The sequence below is a fragment of the Kogia breviceps genome, chromosome 10 (genome assembly GCF_026419965.1).
Source record: "Kogia breviceps isolate mKogBre1 chromosome 10, mKogBre1 haplotype 1, whole genome shotgun sequence".
NCBI lineage: Eukaryota > Metazoa > Chordata > Mammalia > Artiodactyla > Physeteridae > Kogia > Kogia breviceps.
In genome coordinates this window covers 76,253,278-76,279,803 of record NC_081319.1, presented here as the reverse complement: position 1 = coordinate 76,279,803, position 26,526 = coordinate 76,253,278, and the positions used below count along the sequence as shown (strand labels likewise).

General features: G+C 49.3%; 1 protein-coding gene across 1 annotated transcript in view; it reads right to left on the bottom strand.

Annotated features, from left to right (window-relative positions):
* Positions 1–5,609: 5,609 nt before the first annotated feature.
* PTK7 (protein tyrosine kinase 7 (inactive)) overlaps positions 5,610–26,526 on the bottom strand; it is a 60,528-nt gene continuing 39,611 nt past the window's right edge. The window contains exons 8-20 of the mRNA XM_059078200.2: positions 23,214–23,347; positions 22,923–23,058; positions 22,692–22,811; positions 21,059–21,208; positions 20,791–20,941; positions 20,566–20,693; positions 19,016–19,219; positions 17,989–18,144; positions 17,130–17,362; positions 16,046–16,126; positions 8,125–8,276; positions 7,122–7,300; positions 5,610–6,616 (exon numbers count right to left, since the gene is read on the bottom strand). Of these exons, the coding sequence (XP_058934183.1) occupies positions 6,456–6,616; positions 7,122–7,300; positions 8,125–8,276; positions 16,046–16,126; positions 17,130–17,362; positions 17,989–18,144; positions 19,016–19,219; positions 20,566–20,693; positions 20,791–20,941; positions 21,059–21,208; positions 22,692–22,811; positions 22,923–23,058; positions 23,214–23,347 (1,985 nt within the window). The 3' untranslated portion in view covers positions 5,610–6,455. The remainder of the gene's footprint in view (positions 6,617–7,121; positions 7,301–8,124; positions 8,277–16,045; positions 16,127–17,129; positions 17,363–17,988; positions 18,145–19,015; positions 19,220–20,565; positions 20,694–20,790; positions 20,942–21,058; positions 21,209–22,691; positions 22,812–22,922; positions 23,059–23,213; positions 23,348–26,526) is intronic.

Genomic DNA, 26,526 nt, shown 5'->3' with positions numbered 1-26,526 from the left:
TTACTATTACAGAAATTATTAAAATCTGGAAGCTGCCTCTTCCTAGCCTTGTGCCTGGAAACAAGTTTTTGACCTCTCCAAACTCCACATTACTCATTGTCGGTACGAGGTCCTTAAAAAGATTAGAAGAGATATAGATTAAACTGCAGTGGTGGTCTAAGTAAGTGGTTAGGGAGTTAATCACCTTGTCCCTAGGATAAACAGCCTCTTGTGTTTAAGGGGATGGCATAGGGTGATGATTCCTGCCTTAAAAATTGTTATGAAGATTAAATAAAGCAATCAGTTGTGAATAAAGTGGTAGTGATAGTGAAATCAATTTAGTATACTGCAACCAGCATTTAAATTAATAAAGTAATGGGTCTCACAAAAAAAGAGACGAGTAAATATTGTTGCATAAAACTTTTCTTTGCATTATTTTTAGTTCGAACCATAAAAAACTGCCATTTTATAGGTCGAGAGGGTAGTATACTGTCAGTTTCATATGATTCAATGTGTGTGTACTGGATGACAACGTCAACTGCATTTCTTACTGTGAATCGCAATCCAAAGACTGAAAAATACTGAAATAAAGTATGTTCAAGTGATTTGTGAGATATCATGTGTGTATATATACATACATATACACGTACATAGTAAAAACATGGCTTGTTCATCAAACCCCTAAATACAGGAATTAAGAGCCCTCCTCTCCCCCCTTTCCCAATAGTTTTTTAAAGAGTTTTTTTTTTTCTCTTTTCCTAATTTACTCTGCACAACAGGTAGTTAAACATATGGAATGTGTTAGCTCAAGAGGAAGAACAGGTCAAATAGATAAATAGGTTCCAGACGGTCTTCAGGGGCCACAAATGTTTGCTTGGGATTTGTCTAAGCCGCACAGTCTTAAAATCACAGCCGTTGGGGTTCATTCTTGCCTGGCTTCTAACGACTTTTCCATTTGAAAAACCTACTATAGACACGCAGGGTGGACAGCCTTAAGCGGTGGCACCCCACTCAGCAGAGAACGACGGCCGTCTGCCACGTCCACAGGGAATGGGGTCCAGGATGACAACAGTACACAGCTTCCCTTCACAGAGGCTGCCATCTCTCCCATTTCACCGAACCCCAGGGCAATTGCACAGCAGCATTAGTGCCACAGCTCCTTCACAGCCCTTTATCACCGGTGGGGGAAGGGGGGCACCACTCCACCCACACCACATTACAGCAGGTTCAGGAAACAAAACTGCTGATGTGGATAAAGTTACAATCAAAAACTGGCTCATAGGTGTGTCTTCTTTGGACCATAGAATATTTTAAAATCAGGAGATTTTACATAGAAATCTGATTATCTGGCCTCTCTCAAAAAATTGGAATTTTTAGCAACCCCGGTCCTACACGCCTGCAGGATCACAATATCCTGGAGCAGAGTTGAATGGTGGCCAGAGACGAGGCATCTGCTCCCAGGTTCACTATAGACTCTGCACAGCCCACTGAACTCAGATAAGTCCCCTGCCTGGCCTCCCTGGAATGTGAGTTTGGTGCTTCTCCGATAAGGCCTCAATCGCAGTAGCCCCCTGTCCAGACCATGAAGGACCTCCAGAAGGGCATGAGAATTTCAGCCAGATCCCCTCATTCTACACCATTCCCACCCTGAACTTTCTTTCTCCTGATTTTTATCACCCAAGTAAAATCGGAACAAAAATTTATTACTATTACTTTTTTTAAAAATTAATTTATTTATTTTATGGCTGTGTTGGGTCTTTGTTGCTGCATGCGGGCTTTCTCTAGTTGCAGCAAGCGGGGGCTAATCTTCGTTGCAGTGCGCAGGCTTCTCATTGCGGTGGCTTCTTTTGTTGTGGAGCACGGGCTCTAGGCGTGCGGGCTTCAGTAGTTGTGGCTCTCGGGCTCTAGAGTGCAGGCTCAGTAGCTGTGGTGCACGGCGGCATGTGGAATCTTCCCGGACCAGGGCTCGAACCCGTGTCCCCTGCATTGGCAGGCGGATTCTTAACCACTGCGACACCAGGGAAGTCCAAGACTGCTTTTTAAAAAATTGCTATCACCAAAAAAAAAAAAAAAAAAAAAAAATTAGTAACACTCTAAAACTGTTTTCATTGGGAAATAACCAATTAACAACGTTGTGATAGTTTCAGGTGCACAGCAAAGCGACTCAGCCATACATATACACATATCCATTCTCCCCCAGACTTCCCTCCCATCCAGGCTGCCCCATAAGATTGAGCAGAATTCTACACAGGGATTCTTAACTTCACATAGAAGAAAAGAGGTCTCAGTGGTGATGGCAGCATTAGGGGGAATGGAAAGGTCATGAGTCAGTGCGCCCAGGAAATATCAGGAAAAGCCACGCTGCAAACACTCATCGTGCTTTCCATCAGACAAGAGGAATGGGTGTTTTTAATTTTTACTGGCGTATAGTTGCTTTACAATGTCGTGTTAGTTTCTGCTGTACAGTAATGTGAGTCAGTTATACGTAAAAATATATCCCTTCTTTTTTAAGAGTTCTTTCCCATTTAGGTTACCAGAGAGCATCGAGTAGAGTTCCCTGTGCTATACAATAGGTTCTCATTAGTTATCTATTTTATACATAGTAGTGTATATATGTCAATCCCAATCTCCCAGTTCATCCCACCCCCCTCTTCCGCCCTTAGTATCCATGAGTTTGTTCTCTACATCTGTGTCTCTATTTCTGCTTTGCAAATAAGTTCATTTTTTTTGGATTCCTTTTATTTCTTTTTCTTCTCTGATTGCCATGGCTAGGACTTCCAAAACTATGTGGAATAATAGTGGTGACAGTGGACATTCTTGTCTTTTTCCTGATCTTAGAGGAAATGCTTTCAGTTTTTCACCTTTGAGAATGACGTTTGCTGTGGGTTTGTCATATATGGTCTTTATTGTGTTGAGGTAGGTTCCCTGTGTGTCCACTATCTGGAGTTTTTAATCATAAAACGGTGTTAAATTTTGTCAAAAGCTTTTTCTGCATCTATTGAGATGATCATATGGTTTTTATTCCTCAATTTGTTAATATGGTGTATCACATTGATTGATTTGCATATATTGAAGAATCCTTGCATCCCTTGGATAAATCCCACTTGATCATGGTCTATGATCCTTTTAATGTGTTGCTGGATTCTGTTTGCTAGTATTTTGTTGAGGATTTTTGTGTCTATGTTCACCAGTGATGTTGGCCTATGATTTTCTTTTTTTGTGATATCTTTGTCTGGTTTTGGTATCAGGGTGATAGTGGCCTTGTAGAATGAGCTTGGGTGTGTTCCTTCTAGAGGAATGTATTTTTTGCTTTATGCAAGTCTGTACCACTTGACTTCTTCCATGATCAGTATTACTTCTATGCAAAAATTTTTCCCTTAAAATTAAGCAAAGATAGAAACAGGGCAGAGGTAGAATAAATGGATCTTGGTGATGGCCTGCATGGGAAGGGGGTGCACAGAGAAGAGGGCTCATGATGGGTTGAGATTCTAAGTAAGGGTGACTATTCTCCATCAATAATGGAAACAGGGAACTTGGCTTAAAGAACAGGTTTGGGAGAGAGGTAAGTTCAGTTTGGGCCCAGGGAAACAGGTAGAGAGAAATGTCCTGTAGAAAAAGGGGAGTGTGAGTCTGAAGCTTGAGGTAGAGGCTGGAACTGGAGCTAATGCTTTGGGAACTGTCCACACTGAAGGGCCAGTTAAAGTCACATGAGGTTAGATGAGATTCCTGAGGGTGAGAATGTAGAGAGAGGTAGACCAAGGACAGAAGCCAGGAGAACAGCCATCTCTGGGGCAGGCAGAAGAAGGAAGCCACAACCAGAGCTGGAGAAGGCCTCGTCAGAGAAGGTGGATACGACGTACCATCACCAAAGGGAAGAGAGGAGAATTTGAAAAGGCAGATGTGGCCAGCAGTGTTAGCCACTGCACAGCAGTCAAGGAAGACCAGGCATCTTCCTTGAAGCCTCTAAGAAGAGGCTTAGTGATAAATGACCTTCTACAGTACTGCCTTCCCAGTACTTCTGAGTGCATCCCACAGGAGGAAATAATTTTTACATCACAACATGGAGTGAATTCAATTATTGTAACCCATTTTCACACCCTGTGTTGGAATAAGATATCTACATCCTTTGCAGTCACATCCTACTAGTGCTGATGTTGGGTTTTGACATGTGACTTGCTTTGGCTGATAAAATGTTAATAGACCGAAGCTTTTAAATGTGCTGGCATGATCTGGCGGGACTTCTTGTGCTCCTGCTACTGCATGAGAGCATGCTCTGGGGGCCAGCAGAGTAGACCCAAACCAGACCTACCACCTGGTGCCAAGCCTGCCTGAACTCAGCTAAGTCCAGCCAAGTTCAGCCAAACCTCACCAACTTGCAGATCTGTGAGAAAAATTAATTGTTGTTGTGAGATTTGGGGGTTTTATGCTGCAGCACCACCCCCATAGCTGACATAAGCTAACATACCCAAACACATTATCAAATATAATGAAGACAATTTTGTAAAACAATACTTACCCATAAGGTATACAATATACTCAGATAGTTTTTTATTGTTTCATATTTTTTAGATGATGGTTACAACCCACAATTTGAAAAGCATTGCTCTAGAGAAATTGTTCTTATGGGGGTTTTTTTGTTTTTGTTTTTTTACACTCCAACACACCTGAGGAATGTACCACACTGTGTATCTACAACAGTGGCTCACTTACCGTTTGTGCAACCTTAGGGAAACTACCTGACCTCCCTGAGCATTGGTTTCCTAATCTGTGAAATGGGAACAATAATATCTGGCTAACAGAGTGGTCACAGAAGTTCAATAAGATAATGTATGTTAACTGCTTAGCAAAGTGACTGGTACAGAGCAAGTATTTAATAAATATTAGCTGTTCTTTTCATTACGGAGAAATTTGGTGAGGAACAGAAGGAACCAGAGCAATTCCAGAGGTCAGGACTTATCTCTTTAGGATGGGGAACCATGCTGAAGTTACGATATGGTAGATTGTAACTGATGACACAAGGTCTAGGTAATGAAGAGGCAGGAATCAAACAAGCTGAGGGCTGAAAGCCCTGGAGCAATGAGGCATTAAGCACATCTCTGCTCAGTCCTATCTCCTCCATCACCTTCCTAGAGTCTTAAAGGAATTCAGAGACCTGAATCTGTCACTAACTCCTTCTCCAATCCCACTCTAATAGTTCCCTCCTCACACTTCTACACTCAATACCTGAGTGTGAGTACCAGGCCAGCCAGCAGAGAATAATTAGTTGGCATCAAAGTTCAACACAGGGTCACATGAACAAGAGGCGGCCTCACCTCCTCTGAGCCCACATTCTCAACTGCCCCAGGAGGAAATTCCCTGGCAGTCCAGTGGTTAGGACTCCGTGTTTTCACTGCCGTGGCCCGGATTCAATCCCTGATTGGGGAACTAAGACCCCGCAAGCCACGTAGTGTGGCCAAAAAAAAAAAAGTATTCAACTGCTCCACAAACCAGAGAGAAGGACCAGTGTCTGCCAGTTATCCCTGCCCAAGCACCCCCCCCCAAGACTCCGGGAGGGCACATGGCCCCTTCTGATAAGCGAGGGAAGAAGGCACCTCATTTATGGGCAAAGAGTAGGGAATGAGCATCAGAAGCAGGTTGTAAAAAAGGCTCCTTTATTGAGAGCAGCGAGTGTAAAAAAAAAAAAAAAAAAACCAAAACAAACAAACAAACAACAACAACAACAATAAAGGTTGTGAGGCAGGGGTGGCCCACTGTCCCATCTCCTCCAGGACCCACCCCTCCGTCCCATGCCCTCCCACCCCACGCTGCAATTACATACAAAAGCCGCCCACGGTGCATACAAAAAGGGCGGGTTATATAGTGTCAAAAGCTCCTGAAAACTCCTTCATCTGCCAGGCACTTAGGATGAGAAAAGGAGAGAAGGGTGGGGAGGAGGCGCAGGTCTGGGTCAGCGTGCACATGTCCATGGCGGGGGGTGGGGGGGACTCGCTGGCTGGGTCCTCCATGATCCTAGTGCCGACCCCAAAGTGGTCCCCAGGGGCCAGAACAATCCAGGACTCGAGTATATTAAGGAACTCCCCTTGATGCCAGCTCACCTCCAGCCTAGCCCTCCCCTGATGAAGTTGGCAGGTGAGTGGCAGGACTGGACCTGGTGGAGGGGAGGAGACCCAGGCCAGAAATTGGGGTTACCTGAGGCACCCACACTGTCCCTGATGGGGGAAGGGGTGGCAGAGAAAGCTGCCCAGCCCAAAGCCCCAGTCAACCAGTCTGGGTCCAAATCAGCCTCCCCAAGGGCTGAGGGTGAGGAAGAGGAAGAAAGCCCAGGCCCTGCCTGACCTCAGCAGTGCCTTTGGTGCCTGGGCAGGGCCCCTAGGGCCCAAGAGGACCAGGATCTTGCCCATCATGCTGTGGGCACCCCGCAGGAGGTCCTCCCCTGCCCACGCCATCCTGAGGCACAGCCTGCCTGGGCTCCCTCCTCACGGCTTGTTATCCGCGGGGCTGTCTCCCAGGGTGTTGGCGATCTCGCTGAAGGAGGGCCGGTCCTTGGGGCTGAGGGCCCAGCAGCGCTGCATCAGCCGGTAGAGCTTGGAAGGGCAGCCCTCAGGTTGCGGGAGTCTGGCCTTCCCAGCCTGCAAGTCTGCAGAAAGACGGTGGGAAGAGGGTTAGTCAAAATATTTAACCACCTGTCCAGTACCCTGTGGAGCCTGCAGTTCCCACAGGCAGCCACGTGAGGGAGACTCTGAGGGACGCTGGCCAGTGTGAATGAGCAAGGATTCAAGGAGTTTATAGAAAGCATCTTGCAAGCAAAGGGGAGGACTCCCCTGGTCCCAGCTCTCTCTGGCTGGCGGTGGCAGGGTCCAAGCAGCACAAGAAGCAGCCAATGCACAGGGGCTGAAGCGGGGTCAATAAGCAGGCACCAGAGTAGCTACAGTGAACGCTGGGGACAAGGGCTATTTACCAACCAGTATGAAGGTATTTCGGTAATCTAACAAGTGGATCAGATTATAGTGCCATATCCGTGTGCCATATCCGTGATACCAGCCCTGAGAGGGGAGGGGGCTGCTGAACTGGCCCCGAGACCCTGAGCAAGCTCTCCACCTAGAGAACATCTGGAATTGTCTCGCGGAAACAGAGCTGCCTACCTGCCAGCACTTCATCGTCTGCCTGCCCACCATGGGGCATTTCCCCATGAGTGAACACTTCCCACATCAGCACGCCGAAGGCCCAGACATCAGACTTGGTGGAGAAGTCGCCCTCCAGGATGGCCTCAGGGGACATCCAGCGAAGCGGCACCCAGGCCTGGCGGAAGTGGTAGTACTCACTGCAGGACAAGAGGACACACAGGCGTGGGGGTGGGGGAGTGAGGGGCACAGCCTGGGATCCCAACCTCATCCCAGGTCTGGGTCTCATACCCAAGCTACAGCCCAGATTTTCTGTATCAAGGCATTCAGGGAAATTGGAAACATTTTTGATTAGCAAGGGGTGGGGTGGGGGGGTTGTATACTGGATGAAATCTGGAGGCATCTACATGGGGTCTGATGGTTAAAAAATTCCCTAAGAATCAGACTTTGCCTAATGTCAATATTTATAAGCTAATAATCATGCATACTTTCTATATTAGTTTAAAAGTGTGAAAAATGAACACGTTAAATGAAAAGAAATCTTAAAGAGCTTTACTAGTGATAACCCAATCACCCAATCATGACTAAAGCAACAGTCAGACAAACCAGGGTGAGTCAGAACTGGGATGACTTGAGGGGACGTTCCCGGAAGCACTAGGTAATGTATATTCCAGAGCAATCTCTGGCTGCAGGTGCTGAGCTTTAAGTCTTAGCCTTAAAAATAATAATTACTGAATTCAGGAAGTTACAGAGGGAACCATATGAATGGTTAAATTCTATATAAAACTATATAAAGTGTGACTAGTCACTTTTGAAAAAGGTTTATAATTTTTTTTATCACTAGAGAAAATGTGTAAGATCAGGGAGTTGTGGTCCACTGGCTGGGAAAGCCTACTGCACCCTTGGGAGAGGGTGGGAAGGTTCTGCCCCTCCTGGGGCCTCCAGCTTTGGACTAAGCCCTTTCCCCCCCCCCGCCAGCTGTGTCTGCCCTCTGCCCCTCGCCCACCCCACCTGTGCCCCCTACCTGTTGTACACGTCCTTGCTGAGCCCCAGGGCCGACACCTTCACCTGTCTCTGAGCGCTGACCAGGCAGTTTCGAGCGGCCAGGTCCTTGTGCACAAAGCGGTTGTTGGACAGATGCTCCATTCCCAGGGCCACCTGGGTACACAGAGCCACCTGGAACGAGAAAGGGGGCTGTCAGAGCAGATCAGGACTGGGGTATTGGCGGATCGCTCTTGACACAGCTCTTGCCGGGGTCTCAGCACCATTAATGTGATGCTGAAGGAAGCCCCAAAACAAAGGCACAACAGCCTGTTCCCTTCTCTGTAAAATGGGAATAACAGGACCTGCCTCCCGGGTTGTTGGAGAACTGAATTGAATGAAATGAAGTTTTCAGCCCCACTCCCATGCACAGCAGGTGCTAGATTAAGCGAGTGACAGGTGGGGTGGGGAGAACACATAGTGACCACCTGCTGAGTGAAAAATAACTGGGCAGTAAGTATAGCTCACATCTTTATGGGTTGTTCCTCTTTTTTTTTTTTTACTTCAAAGTTACATATTTTCTATTAGTTGCATTTCATTAAAAACAAAATAAACAATCATATATATCTATATATAAAATATATGTGTGAGCGAAGGTAGACAGATACACACACACACACACACACACAGAGACACTGGTTGCCTCTAGAAGGGTAGCTGGAGGCCACAGAAAAAAGGTAGGGAAACTTTTGGTTTATATTTTGGTGTGAACTACATATAGAAAAATTCATAAAGTATATGTCTACTTTCATGAATAACTATAACACCCACACCCAGGTAACAGTCACCAAGTTAAAAAAAAAAAAACAATGATAGGCCCCCAGAAGCCCCCCACTGGCTTCTTCCCCATCACAAATTCTCCTCTCTCAAGAGGTAATCACTATCCTGACTTTTATGAAAATAATGTGTCTGTTCTTTACAGTTTTACCGCTTATGCATATGTTCCTAAACAAACAATACAATTCCATTTTGCCTGTTTTAGAACCAGATAAGGCTGCAAGCATACAAATACGTATATTCCTTTGTGCCTTGATTCTTTCACTTAACATTGCAAGGTTCATCCTTTTTTTGGGATATCATTGTACTGAGTTCTTTTTCATCATAAACACATCATAATTTATTCCTTCTAATGTTGGTGGAAATTTGTTTCCTCCCCCCGCCAGATTTTCGCTATTAAGAACAGTGCTGGGCAGCTACTGAGCCCACGTACCACAACTACTGAAGCCCGCGTGCCTAGAGCCCGTGCTCCACAACAAGAGAACCCACCACAGTGAGAAGCCCATGCACCGCAAATAAGAGTAGCCTCTGCTCGCCACAACCAGAGAAAAGCCCGCGTGCAGCAATGAAGACCCAACGCAGCCAAAATTAAAAAAAAAAAAAAAAAAAAAAAGGAACAGTGCTGGGTACTTCCCTGGTGGCACAGTGATGAGACTCCGAGCTTCCAATACAGGGGGCCCGGGTTCGATCCCTGGTCAGGGAACTAGATCCTACATGCATGCCGCAACTAAGAGTTTGCATGCCACAACTAAGGAGCCCACAAGCCACAATTAAGGAGTCCACTGGCCACAACTATGACCCGGCACAACCAAATAAATAAGAGCATGACCTCTCTCTTCCTCCCTCCCTTCCTTCCTCCCCTTCTCCCTCCCTCCCTCCTTAAAAAGAAAAAACAGTGCTGTTATGAATGTTCTTATGAGTGTATACATGCATGAGTTTCTCTAAGATACCTCGTGTGGGGTTAAGGACTGGGAGTAGCTCTAGCATTACAAAATAATGAAAAACTATTTTCCAAAGTGTAAGAGAGTTGGGGAGATTTTTCACTGATACCTTTTAAAAGTTTTTGAGCCATGTGAATGTATTACATATAATACATTATATAACATATTAAATGCAATTATAATTAAGAAATATTAACATTTAAAAAATATACACCAATGCACTGAATGAATATCAATTGAGCATCTACTATACACCACACACAACTGGGTGCTGATGGAATATAACAGGGATGGCAAGACTGGGCTCCTGGTGAGAGGGCAGTCTAAAAGGGAGGTAAGAATTGTACCTGCAGAAGGGTGCCACCAATTGGGGGAAGGTGACTCATGCCAAACAGAGGTAAAATCAGAGCACCAGCCGAGTGCTTGTAAAGACCAATGGTCCCTATGCCTCTGTCACCTTATCCGATCCTTGGGAGCAACACCAAGGGACACAGGACATGTAGCATTTCCTTGTGTATAAAAACAAGGCAAACAGAAATGCAAAGAGGTCCACGTGGAAGGTTATTTAACAAGTTACTGGCCAGCTGTGTATTTCTTCCAGCACAGAGACTCACTTTCAGGATCCATAAAGGAGAAACCACCCACCACATACTAAATCACGGAGAGACAAATGTGGCCGATGACTGGTATCATGGGTGATCAAGAAAATACTAATCAAGACCCGACAAGGTATCATTTGCCTATTGACTGCAAAAGGTCAGAAGTCGGCCTCTAACTTACCTCCAATGGTTCAGAAAGATGCACACAAATAATAATATACAGACAGAGAATAATAAAGCAAATGGGGCAAAATGTAAACAATTGGATCTGGATAAAGGGTTTGTAGGAGCTCCTTGAACCATTCTTACAGCTTTTAAGTTTGAAATATCAAAACGAAACATACACACATACATACACACGCCAATCAACACATTTTAAAAATAATAATAACTAAGTAAAAGCAGGCTGTGTGTGGACCAATGAGAGTATGTCACAGATTAACCAAGATTGTGGTTTATCTGATTCTATGTCCCTGAAGTTCAAAAAGGAACAAAGGTGAATGTGAGTGGTAGAAGGGCTGCTCCCACATTACCCAGGGCAAGAAGGAGACCACCCAGTCAGAGAGAAGGGGGTGTGAACACTTATTGTGCACCTACTGTGTGCCCGGGCCCTGAGCCAAGCTAGCTGCTCCCCTGCTTGCTCTCTGTGAGGTGGGCTCCTCCTCAGCCTTGCCCACAGTCCCAGCCAAATGCCAAAGCCTGGCTCTTTCCTCAACACTGCAGCCGCCTTTCCTGGATCACCTCACTATGGATGGGGGCACAGGAAGGGCTGTCTGCCATCAGTGACCCCAGGGGTGGGGTGCTGGCTGTGGACTGACCCTTTGGCATCCCTGGCTGGCTCCAAGCAGCTTCACCAGCCTGGCTCCCAGCGTCACAGAAAGGCCAGGAGAAGAGCTGAGTCCAAACACTGGGAGAGGGGTCACTCCAAAGACAGGTCTTCTCAGTCTGTGTGCTCTGACCAGTGAGATCCCTGCAGGCCCCACTGCCTCCACTGGAGAGTTGCTAATTGTGTTCACGACCTACTAGTATGGCATAAAACCCATTTAGTGAATCTTAACCAGAATTTTTTTAAAGGAATAGAAAATATCAGAGTGTATCATACGTGGTAAGGATAACTATCATTCATGGAACTTTTTTCATTTTTTAAATATACACATCTGGGACTTCCCTGGTGGCGCAGTGGTTAAGAATCTGCCTGCTAATGCAGGGGACAACGGTTCAAGCCCTGCTCCGGGAAGATCCCACATGCCGAGGAGCAACTAAGCCTGTGTGCCACAACTACTGAGCCTGCGCTCTAGAGCCCGCGAGCCACAACTACTGAGCCCACGCGCCACAACTACTGGAGCCCGTGCGCCTAGAGCCTGTGCTCCGCAACTAGAGAAGCCACTGCAATGAGAAGCCCGTGCACCGCAATGAAGAGCAGCCACCAATCGTCACAACTAGAGAGAGCCCGCACGCAGCAACAAAGACCCAACGCAGCCAAAAATTAATTAATTAATTAATTTTTAAAAAGTGACACTTTAGAATATTTAAAATAAATAAATAAATATGCACGTCTGTGTTGCACTGTGATGTAAAATGTGGTGTTTTTTTTTCGCAATTGTGGGTCTCAGTCAAAAAGTTTAAAAACAATGGTCTATACCTGTGCTGTCCAAAACAGTAGCCCCCTAGCCCTGTGTAGCTACTTAAGTTAACTAAAACTTAATAAAATAAAAAATTCAGCTCCTCCGTCTCTCTAGCCACATGCTAAGTACTCAGTAGCCACATGGGGCTGGTGACCACTGCACTGGACAGCACAGGTGCAGATGCTTCCACCACCTTGGGAAGTTCTATCAGACAGCACTGATCCCAAGCACGACCAGTCTGGACCCCTTACATATCCAATATATCGACTGACACTGCATGTGCAGATGGGCTGAACGTGGGCCACTACCAAGGGTTAGGGGAAATCTCATCTTCTTGGTGCATTTTCTTTATCAAAAGTGAAGCCACAAAATCTGCAGAGAGCTTCCAACCAACTGCATGAGCCAATGAGGTCAGGTGAACAGGTCCACCAGGATTACTGAGCCGTCCCTGGGTGCAGAGCCGGGCACTGGATCTCCAAGAAAAAGTAGAGGTCATGCTCCCAAAAGAGCTCCCAGGCTGCCATCCTCAGGAAGCCCCAAGTGGCACTGGTTGGTAAAAGGCATTATAAATGGACACACTCTTACTTCAGGCTTCAAAACGCCAGGGCACTGTCCAACCTTGCCCGGTTGTCTGTAAGGGGCAGACAAAGCCTTTTGTAACAAGCTCTCATCAGACTTGGCTTTCCCCTCAGCCTGCCCTCTCTGCTCTGGCTCACAAGCTAAACAATCTGCTGCTAGTCATGGGAACAGAAGACAGAGGTCTTGGCCCAGTGACTAACTTGCTATCTTTCTAGAGAAGCAGTGCTTCTGGAAATACTGGCTAAGCGAGGACAGTAAAAGGGAATTCTGTTAACCCACGCCAGTTAAGTGTTTCCTTACTGTTGGGCAAGCTGCCATCAGATGGCCACGGGATTAATTTTCAAATGCTGTTATAAACACCTGCACTTTGGTGAAGACCAGATCCACCCCTCCTTTCCAACTTTAACACCCCGGGGGCTCGCCCGAGTTCTGGCTAAGCCACCGTGACACTTCCCTGCTCTTCCCAAACAGGCTGCTGCTTCCTATCCGGCGTCTGACTGCTTAAAGCAAAGCGCTGTCCACCAGGTATGCTAAGCTGCCCCTGCTCCTGGTCCCATCATTAGCCTGCAGGTGATCCACGGAGAAATCACAGGTTACAGGGCTCAAACTTCAAAATCTCCATTATCTTATCAGCTACTCTAACAAGCATCACCTACAATTATGCCACCACCCAGGGCCTGTGTCTTTGATTGCTATCACGATCCCACAGCTATCCTGGAATCCTCCTGAGGCTCCTCCCAGTCCAGGCATGGTACCCTCATTCCAGCTCTAGCTGGCCAGGGAGCAGCCTGCTTATCACTCTACCTCCCTTTAAAAACTGAACGTTTTCTCCTTCTATTCCCCCAGGACCCTAGGAATATAAAGTGGCACAGCAGCTCACTAAATTATTAGCACAAGAAAGCATCTACAAATTTTAATATAGCTTTCCTAAGAATTTTCATTTTCATGGAATCCCCCAAAAGAAATGTTTTTCAAACTACTGATCGAGACCCATATGGGTCTCAAAAACAATTTAGTGGGTTAAAAAAAAAAAAGATAGGAAATATTAAGTGCATCAAATATAGGGTTGTGAAAGATTAATTTTAGTTGCGTGCGTGCGTGCGCGTGTGTGTGTGTGTGTGTGTGTGTGTGTGTGTGTTTGCTGGGCCATGATGTAAAATGCATTTTTTAAAATAAATTTATTTATTTTATTTATTTATTATTTTTGGCTGCATTGGAGTCTTCGTTGCTACATGCGGGCTTTCTCTAGTTGCAGCGAGCAGGGGCCACTGTTCATTGCGATGCGCAGGCTTCTCATTGCGGTGGCTTCTCTGGTTGCGGAGCACGGGCTCTAGGTACACGGGCTTCAGTAGTTGTGGCTCGCGGGCTCTAGAGCCCAGGCTCAGCAGTTGTGGTACACAGAGCTTTGCTGCTCTGTGGTATGTGGGATCTTCCCGGACCAGGGCACAAACCCATGTCCCCTGCATTGGCAGGAGGATTCTTAACCACTGAGCTACCAGGGAAGTCCTAAAATGCATTTCTTATAGGGAACTTTAACCAAAACCATTACAAAGCCACTATCCTACTCCTGGGCTCCTTGAACCTTAATGAGCTTAAGAAACAGCTGGAGAGCTTGTTTTAAAAATGTGGATCCTCAGACCCCACTCTCACAGAGTCCGCCCTAAGTCTGAGGTACGGTCCATAAATCTACAATTTTTTAAAAAATAATGCCCTTCCCCCACCATCCAATGCAGAATATCGTCCTTGGAGAGTATGAAACCCAACTTACTGAATTATCCCCGTCAAGTTCAAGACACTTGGGCAAAAAAGTGTGGAGAGATCTTCAGCAACAGTGGTGACGACTCTCAGCCAAAGAGAGTCCCTTGGGTCACGTGATGGAAATAACTTCCTGCCACCTGCCTACGCCCCTGTCCCAACCAAAGCAACATACCTAAACTCCTCTTCTTCCCACCATTCACCTACTGTTTTTTTTTTAAATAAATGTATTTATTTATTTTTGGCTGTGTTGGGTATTCGTTGCTGCACACGGGCTTTCTCTGGTTGCGGTGAGCAGGGGCTACTCTTCATCGCGGTGCATGGGCTTCTCATTGTGGTGGCTTCTCTTGCTGCGGAGCGTGGGCTCTAGGTGCACGGGCTTCAGTAGTTGTGGCTCGCAGGCTCCGTAGCTGTGGCTCACGGGATCTAGAGCACAGGCTCAGTAGTTGTGGCGCACGGGCTTAGTTGCTCCATGGCATATGGGATCTTCCCGGATCGGGGCTCAAACCTGTGTTCACTGCATTGTCAGGCGGATTCTTAACCACTGCACCACCTGGGAAGCCCTCACCTACTTCTTGTCCTTGAGACTTGAACTCGAATGGCTTTCTCTACCAGGAGACCTTCTTTGTTAACCACACTGTCTGTCCACCTAAAGGACGTGGACGTCTTCAACGTCTCTTATTCTATGTCTCTCACTTGCTTTCTTTTTTCCTTTTTTTTTTTTTTTTTTGCATTACGTGGGCCTCTCACTGCTGTGGCCTCTCCCGTTGCGGAGCACAGGCTCCGGATGCGCAGGCTCAGCGGCCATGGCTCACAGGCCTAGCTGCTCCGCGGCATGTGGGATCTTCCCGGACCAGGGCACGAACCTGTGTCCCCTACATCGGCAGGCGGACTCTCAACCACTGCGCCACCAGGGAAGCCCTCTCACTTGCTTTCTGTGTCTTACCTGAAGTCTGTAAGGCACACACCATACTCACTTACCCAAGCTCTCCCACTAGATCCTAAGTGCCCCAAGGACGTGCGGCAGCCTCAATTTTGCATCCCCAAGGGCCCATGATGCCAGATTCACTGGCTCCACGCGTGTCCTGATTTGTGAGCTCTGGGGTCCTGACATCCCACCCAGCTGGAGAAGCACGTCCTGTCCTGTGGCTTTCCACATACAGCCATAGCAGACAATCCTGTGGATTCTCGGAGATGGAGGCAGGGGCACCATGTCAGGAGGCCAGTTCACACGCGGAGGATGAAGAAACACGCTCAGGGCCACGCCCAGCCCCGAAGGCCCCCCTAGACGCCCAGGCTGCCTGCTGCTCCTCCAGCTCAGCGTCCAAGGCAAGCGACAGACGTCCCACTCCAGCGGCCAAGGTGAAGGGCAGCTCTTCTCTCTGAAGGCAACGTGGCCACACAAAGCCACTCACAGGCTCCATGACTGGGACAAGTCACCTAATCTCTCTAAACCTTGGCATCTTCACCCACAACTCGGATAGCGACATGTATCGCAGAGGATCACCGTGATCAGTGAGGTAAGCGGGGGCCTGGCCCACAGGCTGCATTCAACCAGTGCACTTCTGTTAGGTAGCTGCCCCGGGTCCTGGCCCACCTTGGGGGCCTCGACCCACCCCCGTGCTCACCTTCTGCTTCGTGCTGAGGGGCTGCGACTTCAACTTTTCATCCTTGCTCTTGGAAATCCTCAGGAACTGTTTGAGGTCTCCCTGAGGAAAAGCCAAGAGTCTCTGTCAAGTCAGAGTCCAGCCGGTATCTCCAAAACATCCAACCCAGCAGGTGCTCACAAGGTACCCGCCCTGGGGGGGACGCGGGGGTGGTGGTGAGGAGCCCCGACCTGAATGCCCAATCCCCAGCCCAGACTCACTCCCATGGGGAGAGTCCAGTGGGAATTAAAAACTATAGGAAGTGCCTCCTAGAAGCTCTCCATCAGAAAGGGAGGAGGACCGTCATTGTGACCCTCGGGGGAGGCCCCAGATGGGCAGGTGAGGAAGCCCCTGCCCTGAGGGAGCCAAGAGAGGAAAACCCCACAGCCCCCAACCCTCTGTCTTCACAGGGTCTTCACGGACCCCAGACAGGAAGGCTGTGTCCTCCAGACATAACAAAGAGGGGCCACCAGCGGCAAAAACATGCACAAAGTGCTCGTCAGCACTCACTAACGGAAAGACGAGGGTCCCTCGGCCCCCTTCCTGCCCCCGAGCTGGGGAGTTTGACAGGCAGCATTTTGAGGACCAAGGGGATCAGGCCTAGACAGGCCAGGGAATGAAGAGGGAGGGGTGGAGCTGGGCGTGACAAGCAGAGTGGAAAGAGAAGGCTAGTGGCTGGGTTAACACTGTCCCTCAAGGGGTACGGGCTGCAGGGAAAGAAGGAAAGCCAGTTTCTGACATGTTTATTCTCAAGGGCTGACAAGCCCTGGGGAGGGAAAAAAAAAAAAAAAAGAAGACAAACCAAAGAAAACAAGAGTCAGAGAAGAGGACCTGGAACGCATTCAGGCAGCAGGCAGAGGGAGAAGCCGGGAGAACCTGGGCCCCACCACAGCCTGGGGCTGGCAGACGGGGTGCGGGTCAACGAAAGGTGGGTGTCGGAGAGCTGGGGGGACAGGCGGCTGAGCATCCCAAGGTGGTGAAAGCAGGTTCCCACGGGGCCCCCCACCCCCCCCAGGTCAGACCACTGCCCAGCCCGAGACAAGCAGGGCCCCGGCCAGCAGCATACCAGGTCCACATACTCCAGCACCATGTAGTGGGGCTCGGCCTCCCGGCACAGCCCCAGCAGCCTCACCACGTTGGCGTGGTTCAGCTTCCCGAACATCTCGAACTCCCTCCGGAAGTCCAGCTGCTGCTGTTCGTCCCGGCTCTGCAGGCTCTTCACAAGCACCAGGGTCTCTGGCACCCCCTCCTCCAAGCCCTGCGCCTTTGCCAGGAACACCTCCCCAAACTCGCTCTTCCCTGCGGGTACACGTCTGAGTCGGCCAGCAGCCTTCCCTCCGAGCAGAGAAAGCCCCTGACTTGGGAGGCACCTGGCCCGTGTCACACAGCAGGGAGTCTCTCTGCTCCACCCACCTGGACCGGGCGGTGGCCCCAGCTGTGTGGGTGACCCTGAGCAAACCACTTCCCCTTCTGCCCTGGGCTTGGCAGTCGCTAACAGTGAAATAAAGGGGTCAGATTAATAGTATTTTCAGAGGGTGGTCTGTATGAGAATTTTAGGTCGTTCACCATAAACAGATCTTAGTTCTACATTCTAACCTATGCTCAGAAACCATTTAACTAGCACAGATCCGTAACTTCTCACAGGTCTTCCTAAAACAAAGCTAACTTTAGTTAGATTTTTTCTAAAGGTGAGGGAGAGTCAATCTAAAGAAAACATCAAGTGAATAATACACAGGAATGACAAAATCTGTGGAGGTGGGGTGTGGACAACAGGTGGGGGACACACTGGACCGGGCCTCCCCAAAGCTCCCTCCACTTCTGATGTTCTGGGCCTCTGGGACTCCAGAGCCACCAGCCCTAGCACAGCCCCAAGACAGACCAGAGCCTGTAGTTAAGCAGGGGTGATGATGGCCAAGGCAACACACCCAGTGTGGTGATGGGCTGCAGGCTGGCCCGAGGGAAGTGCATCTTGTCACTTGTGCTGTGGCGTTTGTTGGTGGTCGCAGAGCCGGAGCCCAAGCTGGTCAAGGCCACTTCCTCTTGGATCTCTGCTGAGGGCTGTCCGTTCTGCAGAGGCCCACCTGGGAAGAAGGGGTTAGGGAGGGTGTCAGGATAACACCTGACACTCTGGCCACCATGGGGACTGCAGTTCTTTTCCACAATCTCCCACTTCCACCAAAGGGGTCCAATCCTAGGGTCCCACACAAAATCCACACACAATCCAAACGATGAACTGATGGGGCTGGGGCGAGGGAGACAGGCATCCCCCCTTAGGGTATGACCACTTATTGACACAGCCAATTACAACTTTTGAAATGGAACAAACTGCACAAGTCTCATCTGAGTCACTGGTCCCTGGACAGCATGGTGACACAAGGGTTTTTGCTTTCATAGGGTCTCCTACAGGCACAAAGGGAAAATCAAAACAAGGGAAACCCAGGCCCTGCTCCTGAACTCCTAAACTGAGAGGGGAGACCCAGCAATGTCCCCAGGGGGCTCCCAGTCGTAGGAGAGAATGGCAGGAGGAGGGAAACAGGCAGACAGATCGTCCCTGGGGAAACTCAAAGACTAATGGGGGGAGACAAGGTGTGCAAAGAAACATGAACACATATACTTAAATTATGTCTGTGGTTTCGAACTGCAGGGAGAAGGCAGGGAAACGTAGGAGGCTGGCCCAAGAGGCTCCAATGAGCAAAATGTAAGCCAGGTTGCGCAGAAGCCAAGGCCCAGGGAACAGGCCAACTCCAGGCTTCCAGCTGGGATTGGGGCAGGGGGGGTGGCGGCGGTGGTGGGGAGGGGAAGGGGATGGCGGGGGGTGGTGCGGCTCTGCTCTGGCTCCAGCTGTCCGTCCAGCGCCACAGCGCTGTCCTCCGTGGCCACGGGGGGGCGCTCAGCACCTGCGCACAGTACCGCCTCCCTCTTCCTGGGCCTCCCTCCTCCAGGGCCCCTCACCATTGAGGCACTCCATCTCTGGCTCCTCGCCCTCCGGCTGCTTCTGAAGCCGCTTGGCCTTGCAGCGCTTCTTGCAGTAGAACATGAGGCCCAGCACGGCAATGATGTAGGCCACGGCGGCGCCCACCGACAGCCCAATAGTCTGGATCATCTTGTAAGGTGGAGGGCTGCCCAGGCCCTCCGACTCCTCCAGCACCGGCTTGTCTGAGAGACATAAAGATAGGTGTGAGCAGGGGCCGCTGAAGCAAGCCCAGCCCTACTTCTCTACTGGCCACTCCCTACTGCACACATAAGACAACCTCCCAGACACTTGGCCTGACCAAGCCAGAGCGACCCAGGGAGGGTCACCACCAGCAATGGCGTCAACAAGGGCCAGGTCCTCAGGGCCCCACCAAGGCCAGAGGGAGTTCTGCAGGAGTTGAGGACAGTGATTCCCAAGCTGGCTCTGCATCTGGACACGAGGCCAGGGACACAACTAAGAAGCACACCTGTCAGCCCCACCACAACCCCACACTGTTTGTTAACAAGCTTCCTTAGTGACTTGACATCATGAGTCAGGCTCTGAAGAGCTGCATCTGGGAACTTTTGGTTTAGAATCCCAGCCATCACCCAGCACAGAGTGGTTCTTCAAGAAATGTATTGGTGGGGACTTCCCTGGCGGTCCAGTGGTTAGGGCTCTGTGCTTCCACTGCAGGGGACATGGGTTCAATCCCTGGTCAGGGAACTAAGATATTTCATGTGCGGCACGGCCATAAAAAAAAAAAAAAAAAAAAATTTAAAAAAAGAGAAATGTATTTGCAGAAGGGATCTTCTAGTCTAGGGGCTTTCAGTGGCCTCAGGTCCCATGGAGAAAGAGGCACCAGGAGGGAGAGAGGCCCAAGCAGGAGGCCATGCAGGATCCCCCAACTCTCACACACACCCAGTGGCTTCAACCAAGGAGGCTGTCACTTCACCTCACCCATTTAAAGTTCCACATAAAACTTTGCCTAGAAAACCAATTCTGCTGCTAAACCAAAAAAAGTTTGAAACCTCTCACTTAAACCACTCCCACCTTACAAACAGAGAAAAAAGCCCCTGGGGAGGAAATAACACCTGCAAGCGCACAGAAGTGGTTAGCAAGAGAGGCCAGACCCAAACCCCAAGTCCCTGACCCTAGACCGGGTGTTTCACCTGACACATCATCCTCTCTGGGCCTCCACAGTAAAAGAAACTTGTGCTGCTGCATCCTGGCCTGATCCCCTCCCCACCCACCCAGGGACCTATAGGGAGACCTGGGAGGAAGCATTTTAGGACAAGGGCACCATCCCCCTGACTCCTCCGGAACAGGCACACACCCACTAGCTGTGGAATGTTTAAGGGAGAGCCCAGGTCCAGGCAAGGAACCTGAGACTGACTGTGAGGTGGCCTGGTGGAGGGGACACAGCTGAATGCCCTTGCCCATCACAAAAATGGTTTCGTGCCTTCTGTGTACAGGGGCTGACGAGTACAAGGATGAGAAAGAAGTGAGGCGCCCCCACTTCCTGTGCAGGACACCCCTCCGGGTCCCATACCCACGACATAGAGGGGGGCCTCCGTGTGCTTGATGTTGCAGCTGTTGCCCGCGATGCAGGTATAGCGGCCCGAGTCCTCGGGGGCAACATCGTGGATCACCAGGGAGCCGTTCTGGAAGATGTGCATCCTGCCAGGAGAGAAGTCACAGCATTGCCCACCAGGCCAGCTCCAGGGAGACTGGGCTGCAGGAGAGGCAGGGTGGGTGTGGGAAGGAGACAGCCTACCGGGGTCCCAGCTTGGTCGGGTCCAGGATACGGTCTTTGCCCTTCCACTGAATGAGTGGCTTGGGGTCCCCCTGGGCCTCGCACCGCAGCAGGGCCGTGTGGCCCTGGTACACGGTCGTGCGCTCCGGCTCCACCTTGAAGGTGATGAACACTGGATGGGAAGAGCCCGGTGAGGGGCAGGGAGCACTGAGCAAAGGGGCTGGCGGGGTGCAGGCAGCTGCCCCACAGGGCCCGCCAGCCCCAGCCCCAGCACTCTGCACGGTCGCACCTGCCACAGTGAGCTGGACGTGGGCGCGGATCTGGCCCTGCAGCCCATTGGAGGCTATGCAAGTGTAGTTGCCAGCATCATCGCGGGTCACCCTGGAGAAGTGCAAGGTCCCGGCGTTGTCTGTCACCCACTCTGGAAGGCTGCTCCCATCTACAGGGGCAACATTGGGGAATGACGGGATGGACCGGAGTCCCACGGGTGGCCAGCAATGCCCTCAGTCACTCACCTCTACTGAAAAACACCCCATCGCTCCTGGCTTTTCACAGACAGGATCCAAACGCCTGAGCCAGGCATTGGGAGTCCCTATTACTGACTCCTTTTCTAATTTTTCAGTCTCACGTCCTTCTACTGCCCTGTGTAATGTTCCACTTCCACCAAACTGGCCTTCTGGTTGGGCTTGGAATTTGCCTTGCTCTCACCCTCACTGCCTGTCACTCTCCACTCCTAGAACCCATTCCTGCTCTTTGCCATCGTCCCACCCCCCAAAGAGAGCTCCCCCAGACAATTGAGCAGAGACAGTCCACTTGCTACTCAGAATCTACAACCCCACTCTCTCTCACTGTTAATGCGAATGTAAAAACTTTTAAAAAACTATTTGGCCATTCGCATCAAGGGTTGTAAAAATGTGCATACCCTTTTATACATAATTATTCCATTTCTGGGAATCTTTCCCAAAGGAAATAAACCCAAGTCCAAAAAAAACTCTGCCTCAAGATGTTTACTGCAGCAATAAAAAGACGAGAGAGAGGGAAAGGGAGGGAGGAAGGGAGGGTGGTTAACAACCCAAATGTCCAACATTTAGGGGATATTTAAGTAAATTACAGTGAATCCAATCATTGGAATATTATTGCAATCATCAAAACCAATGTTTATGTACAAAATCATGGGGAAATGCTTGATAATGTTAAGTAAAAAAAGATAAAATTACATACAGTTATTTGCATCTTCCATTTCTATAGTAAGCAAGACTTACTCATGGAAGTATAATAAGTGAAAATTATATGTACAGTAAAACTGCTATGTAAAAACAAAAAGATGTACACAGAAAAAGGTACACACCCAAAGATGACTGATGGGGGGATTATGCATTATTTTCTGCCAAAATTTTCTAGAGGATTACTTTTACATTGGAAAGAATGACTATTTTGTAAAGGGGGAAAGAGGGCTTCCCTGGTGGTGCAGTGATTGAGAGTCCGCCTGCCAATGCAGGGGACGCGGGTTCGTGCCCCGGTCCGGGAGGATCCCACATGCCGCGGAGCGGCTGGGCCCGTGAGCCATGGCCGCTGAGCCTGCGCGTCCGGAGCCTGTGCTCCGCAACTGGAGAGGCCACAACAGTGAGACGCCCGCGTACCGCGCAAAAAAAAAAAGGGGGGTGGGGTGGGGGAGAAGGACTTTACGGCCCTGTCTGGACCAATCCAATCATTTGTTGCCTTAAGTCGTCTTACATGTTGTCTAATGCTATATAACCTGACCTCTTTTGTGTCTGGCTTTTTTTTTTCTAACTGGACCATAAATCGGCCCCTACATTTCTTGTCTATCCCAAAGTTTCGGGCACTCAGCTGGTCCTCAGACAGGCATACATCTGACCAGTGGACTGCCTGCTGCCCCCACCCCATGCTCACACAGTACCCACCTGCCCGGACCCACTTAATAGTGGGCTTCTCTCGGCCTGTGGCTGAGCAGGGAACCGTGGCCTCCTTGTCAAACTCCATGCACTGCTGCGGCCGGGGCGGTGGTGTGAACTTGAGCTTTTCTGTTTCAGTAGCAGAAAAGGGGAGGAATTGAGGAGGCAGGCCTTTAGATTCTGGACCCTGCTGCTCCCTCCCTGGTCCTCTCCTGCCCAGGAGGCCAGGCGCCAGCTCACCCAGCACTTGGACACGGGCCTGGGCCTCGATGCTGCCAGCCGGGGTGCTGCTCACGCAGCGGTACCACGTCCCGTCGTACACCTCCACGCTGTTGATGCGCAAGGTCCCGTTCTTGAAGACCTCGAACCGCGAGTCCTGCAGCACAGGAGACGTGCCTGAGAGCAGGTCTCGGCCTGCCCCCCACCATCATCTCCCTGGGGGCAGCCTCGGGGTGGGGGGAGGCGGGCCTTGGAGGTGAGCACAGAGGACTCTGTGTCCCCGCCCCCGCCAGCAGCAAGCCCCGTTCTCACCTCCAAGATGAGCATCTGGTTTCTATACCAGGAGACTGTGGGTTTGGGTGTGGCCTGGGTCAGGCAATGCAAATAGCCTGGCTTGCCCTCCTCCAGCTGGCTGTCTTGGGGCTTCTCCAGCCACGTGGGCACAGCTTAGAGGGACAGGGAGGAAACAGAAGGTTGACCAACACATCTACAAAACCAACAGTTCCAATCCCAAGAAATTCTAATACCCTCCCCCCCAACACCGGCCCTGAGTTTAGAAACCCTTGTCTGCTCCGGTGATAACTGCAGCCATTACCCCTTAGTGAAGGCCCATGTGCCGGCACCTTTTGAATATTATCCTAGTTAATGATCACAATATACCCCCAAGGTATTTATTTTTATACCCATTTTATAGATAAGACAACAGAGGTTCAAAGAAGTAATGGTGATTTATTAATCCATGATAGAGAGAGGATTGAAAACTCTGGTCTGCAGGACTCCAAAATCCTTGCTTTCTTTATTACACCATAACATTCCAAGGCTCGGTCCCTGCATCTCTGTTCCGTTTTAGCCATGCTCATCCCCTGAATGATCTCATCCAGTCCACGGCCTTCAGTACTATCCAAGTGGATGAGTCCCAAATACACAGCCTGACTCCTAACCTCCCCCCAATGAACTTCAGACCTGAAAATCCTACCGGCATTTCCAATTGGATATCTAATAGGCACTTCAGGCTTTATACGTGCAAAAGAGAGTGCTCAATTTCTCCCCAAACCTGCTCATCACAGTTTTCTCTATCTCAGTAAACAGCACCACTATCCAGCCAACTGTATAAGCCAAAAACTTAATTGACTTTTCCCTCTACGGCTCCCCCCACCATCCCATTCATTCTATACAAACCTCATCTACCTCAGCTCTAAAATGTATCCTAAATTTCACCACCTCCCACCTCCACCGCTACCACCTCTGTTCAAGCCCCTTAAATACCTCCCCTAGATGATTACAGTCATCTATTAACTGGTTTCCTGTTTAGACTCTTGCCCCTAACAGTCTAGTCTTCTCAGGATAGCCAGAGTCATCTTTTGAAAATTTCACTCTCACACTCAATCCCTGCAAGCACTTCTCATCCTCTGACTTGGTGGGGCAGACTCTGCAAAGATGGCTTTAAACAGTCCTCCCATCTCTTGCTTCTCTTTGTAATGTGACGTTGCCACTTTCCCATCAAGAGGCAGGGTCTATTTCTCTACTGCCTGGAATCTGGGTGGCCTGTGACTTGTCCTGTCCAATAGAATATAGTGGACAATGTCTAAGCTAATGCCTTGAGAAGGCTTGCAGCATCCACTTTTGCACTCTTGGAACCCAGCCTCCAGGCGAGAAGCCTGAGCTAGTCTGTTGGGAGTGGCTGTGCGGAAGGGAACCAAGGCACCCTGGTCAATGTCCTCCCCTCAACTGCCAGACTGAAAGAGGCACCTGAGGGAGGACATCAGGGAACAGCCAGCCACCAGCTGACATATCAGCTGTCGCCAACAGCACATGGAGCTGAACCATACCCACAGAATCAATCGTGAGCGAATCAGTGGCTATTGTTTCAAGTTTTGGACTGGTTTGTTACACAGCAGTAGATAACTGGTACACTTGTATTACCAACCAAATTCCTTTCCATGATCTTACAAAGCTTCATATGATCTAATCTCTGCCTCTCAGACAACCTCAACCACACTCACCATCACTTATTCAACACAAGCCACACAGGCTACTGCTGTCCCTTCAATTTACAAGCCCATTTCTTGCTCAGGGCCCGTCCACGTGGTTCCCTCTTTAATTTACGCATCAGCTCAAACACCACCTTCTAAAGAAGTCTTCTCTAAACTCCCCCTGGCCCTCATGCCATCTCTCTGTCACTTACCCTATTTTAATTTTCTTCATGGCTCTGCTGCCACCTAAAATCATATATTTGTTCATTCGTTTTCCTTGCTTGCTTTGTTGCTCCTATTAGACTACAAACTCCATAAGGGGAAGGATTTTTGTCTGCTTTGTTCATTGCTGCATTCCCAGTACTGGGAGCAGTGCCTAGCACAAAGAAGGCGCTCGATAAATCTGTTGATGGAATGCAGGGATGGAGTCCTCTCTCCTCCAGACTGTACCCACTACCCCTTCGCACCAGTCCAGCCCTGCGTGCGTCATGCACTCTCTCTAACTCCACAGGTCTTCTTCTCAGGGGGCAGTGCAGGCACAGGGCACTGTTGGTGCCTGTCAAAAGACTGATCAAAGCCAGCACTCCCACCTCCAGCACGCATATGCCTCACTTGGAACATCTGCTGAACACTCTTTGTCTGGGCCCACCCCCAGAGAGGCTGGGGGCAGGAGATGTGGAGTGTGGTCCCAGATTCTGCATTTTTAAAAGCATCCCCGGGACTTGCCTGGTGGCGCAGTGGTTAAGAATCTGCCTACCAATGCAGGGGACAGGGGTTCGATCCTGGACTGGGAAGATCCCACATGCCGCAGAACAGCTAAGCCCGTGCGCCACAACTACAGAGCCTGTGCTCTAGAGCCCATGAGCCACAGCTACTGAGCCCACATGCCACACTACTGAAGCCTGCATGCCTAGAGCCCGTGCTCTGCAACAAGAGAAGTCACCACAATGAGAAGCCTGCACACCACAATGAAGAGTAGCCCCTGCTCTCTGCAGCTAGAGAAAGCCCGCACACAGTAACGAAGTAACAAAGATCCAACGCAGCCAAAAATAAATAAATAAAATGCAAAATTAAAAAATAATAATAAAAAAATAAAAGCATCCCCAATGAAATAGGAACAACAGACCCCAACTGGAGAAAGGCTGATCATGGCTGCCTGCATTTGTCTGCATGTCGCTGTGGAAGTGTCCTGAGCGCACGTTACCTGGGTGCTGCAGCTTCCCACCTGAACCAGGTACCTGAGCACGAAAGTGCATGTCTCCTAGGTTTTAGTACCTTAATGGGAATAATACCATCATAACTTACAAGTGTACAAAGCTCTTTTCATGTTTGAAATCTTTTTGAATTTTTGCAGTTTACCTACTTGGAAAGATGTAGAGGTTAAATGGAAGAAGCAGGTTGCAAAATGGTATGTGTGTGTGTGTGAATTTGTCTCGGATGTCCTTTTAAATTATCACAAACATTTGACACAGGCATGGTGTAAATAAGTAAATCTCTATGCCTGTAGCAAGGGTATATAGGTCTTTATCATTTATTTCACAAGTCATATGTTCACTGTAGAAATTTGGAAAGTATAACAACAAATAAAATAATTACTACCTATAACTCTTGACACATCATCTTCCGCAAAAAGAAAAGGAAAAATCTTTTTT